The 2,970-nt window shown below is 57.3% G+C and overlaps 1 protein-coding gene across 1 annotated transcript; it reads right to left on the bottom strand.

The window, feature by feature from the left end:
• Nucleotides 1–970: 970 nt before the first annotated feature.
• Nucleotides 971–1,690, bottom strand: TMEM215 (transmembrane protein 215). The gene has a single exon (XM_009947741.1). The coding sequence runs from the start codon at nt 1,688–1,690 to the stop codon at nt 971–973; it is 720 nt and encodes a 239-aa protein (XP_009946043.1).
• Between the last annotated feature and the right edge of the window lie 1,280 nt (nt 1,691–2,970).

Raw genomic sequence — 2,970 nt, 5'->3', positions numbered from 1 at the left:
GAGTGAACTGTAACCATTCATCACCTGTAGAGAAACATCTGGCATTTTAGAAAAGGCACATGAAAATGACATATTCAGAATAGTCAGATCCAGCTCTGAACACAACATCGAAGTATATTCCCTAAGCGACTTTAGAGGTACTGGGATACATTTTTAAGACCCTGAGTCCACTAATATCTGCTTTTAGTCTCTGCAAGAACTGTGTCATGATCATGTTGTAATCTCCTTCTCAAGTATGCCTAGAAAATCCAGAAGTGTTAGAAACATTCCAGTGAACTCGACACCGATGGGAAATGAAGCTAAAACCTGTACCTTGCATGCTATTGATGATGGATTATCCTTTGAAAACTCCCCTGAGCCTATCTGGTTCCTATGAGACTTTCAGAAGTCCCAGGGTCTTTTTCAGACCACAGAGTCAGCACATCAATTCTTTGAAGCAGAGGAAAATAAAATCCTGCCAGGAAGAGAGACAAATCATTTCTACACTCCCTAACATCAGCCAGCTGTTGGAGCGCACACTGACATCTCTCAATCCCTCCCAAAAGGAAATTTCACTATTGCTAGGACCCATTCAGTCATAGAAGACCGCATTCTTTCCTACAGTCAGCTCCAGTTTTGATTTGGCTCTTGATCTCCGCCGACAGCTATCACTGCTCTCCTGCCCGTGCATCTACAGGCTTGGGTACAATAGGCAGCAGGAAAACAAAAGGGAGGGAAAGGGAGAAAATAAAATTAAAATGCAATTTCTTTTTTCCAAAATGAAGACTTGAATTCTTTAACCTTTAAACATGCTTGTTTACTTACAGAAAGAGTATTTCAGGCACAAAAGGTTTGAGTTTCAGTCACATACCAGGTTAAATTGTAATAGTATCAGGATTGTCCCATGCAGTGCAGTCAGATATATTATCCCCTATCAAGAAGTTGAAGTTGTATGTTTTGTATACACACATATATATGGAGTATGCATCTTTCACACTATGGTCTCCTGGTCTGAGTTGACTCCCGTAGGGTTTATGTAACAACAGTATCTGTCATAAGGGCTGTTCTCCTTGTAAGAGCAGACAATGATGCTGTCTTTAGGAGCAACAAAAATGTTGTCTTCAATGTCAGGGCAAGAAGTGCTGTCCCTGGTGGGAGAAGAGCTCTCCTTCTCCAAGGCACTGTACATGGAGCCGTCTCCCACAAACACATTCCCTGGCATCTCTGGGTAACAGGTCTCCAGGTATCTCAGCATCTCCTCCTGCTCCACCTTTCTGATGAGGCTCTTGCACTCTCCCATGGTGGTGGTGGTGGTGGTGGTGCAGATGGACACAGAGTCCTCGCCCCGCAGCACTCTCCCATCCTTCTGGTATGCCTTCTTGGCCAGCTCGTCGCAACTCCCCTTGCCAGACTCCAGGTCCGAGGGGGTCCTCAGCAGCTCCATGACATCCCGGTCCTTGACTTGCTTGCAGCACGGACACTTGTTCTTGGGCCATTTGGTGCAGCCGTCAGTCTTTCTGGTGAGGGCGATGGCGGCGATGCCCGGCAGGCAGATGGCCGGCCCGATGGCCAGCAGCGGGATGTCCCCCAGGGTCTCTCCCTTGATGCCGGACACGGTGAACATGAAGCCGAACACCAGGAAGACGCTGACCAGAGCCACCACCAGCCCCGTTCGGGGGTTGATGTCGTCGGGTCTCAGGGTCCGCGCCATCCTGCTGGTGTGCAAGGGACCACTTTCCTTCACCGAGGCAGCCCCTCGGGTCAGGGGGTGGGCGCTCCCCGGCAACTGGCTGAAGTTTCCCGCACACTGAAGCGCGGAGGCCCCCGACGGCCAGCACCGCTCGGCTTCCCCTCGGCGGAGCCGCAGCCGGAGGGCGGGCCGGGGCCGGGGCCGGGGTCGGGGCCGGGGCCGGGGCCGGGGCTGGGGCCGAGCCGGGCCGGCGGGCGGGCGGGAGCCGTCCTGCCTCCTCCTTCCCGCGAGCCGCTCTGAGCCGCGCTCCGCCGACCGCTCCGCTAAGGCGGGCGCGGCCCCCCCGCGCCGGCAGCCCCGCCGCGCCCTCCCACGCGTGATGGCGGGCACGGCCGTGCAGCCGCGGGCACGGAGGTGGCAGCTCCGACCCCGCAAAGGGGCGCGAGGCGGAAGGGACGAGAGACTCAGGCGGTTTCGAGCAGCGGAGGGAGGGGAGCTCGCGGCTGCGAGGGACGCCTGCCCTTCCTCCTCCTCCTCCTCCTCCTCCTCCTCGCCCAGCCCCGCCGGAGCCCCGCAGCAGCCGTGAGTACGTGCCCCGCCCATGTGTATCGCGGCGCGGGGGGCTGTGGAGTCGGTAGTGGGGACGCTTTGAGGAGGGCGGGCGGGGAGGCTCGGGGGGGGGAGGGTTCCCCCCGTCTGATGGACGCCGCTGCCGCCACACCGGGCAGGTTTCCCTCCCAGGCGGAGGGGACCGGGTCTGGGCAGTCCGCGCCGGACGCCCCGAGAGGCGCGCTTCCCCGGGGTGCACCGGCCCCCGCTTCGGAGAGCCAGGGCTGCGCTGCCTTCTGCACGGGCCCCCCGCCCTCCAAGCCCCTGCCTTTGTGGAGCTGGGGTTTGCAGACTGCATCCTCCGCCGGACGGAGAGCAGTCCCGCCCCAAACTCTCCTGTCCCGAGTTAGGTGCAAGCGGAGAACCAGGCTTTAGGAGATGCTGTGCTGCCGCTCAATTTCATCCCGGAGGCGGCCCTTAGAGGTAAAGCCTCTCCCGGTGATGTCCCTCTCCCGAAGACCCCAAGAATGAATCTAGCCTTTGGGATGCACCTCGCAGGGTTTCGCTTGGTGCCCAACGCCCACCATGAATCGGCTGTGACGGTGATGTTCAGTCTCTGAGTTTTGATGCACTTGGGTGGTGGTAATTCAAAGTAAGCCCCACCATCTGAATGAATACAGGAAAGGATCTGAAACGTGTGGGAATGTGGAAAGGCAGGAGGAGCCTTGTGAGCAGCAGAATTTTCAGGGAGG

The sequence above is a fragment of the Leptosomus discolor genome, chromosome Z, assembly GCF_034619465.1.
Source record: "Leptosomus discolor isolate bLepDis1 chromosome Z, bLepDis1.hap2, whole genome shotgun sequence".
NCBI classification, from domain to species: Eukaryota; Metazoa; Chordata; class Aves; order Leptosomiformes; family Leptosomidae; genus Leptosomus; species Leptosomus discolor.
This window is presented reverse-complemented; position numbering and strand designations above follow the sequence as displayed.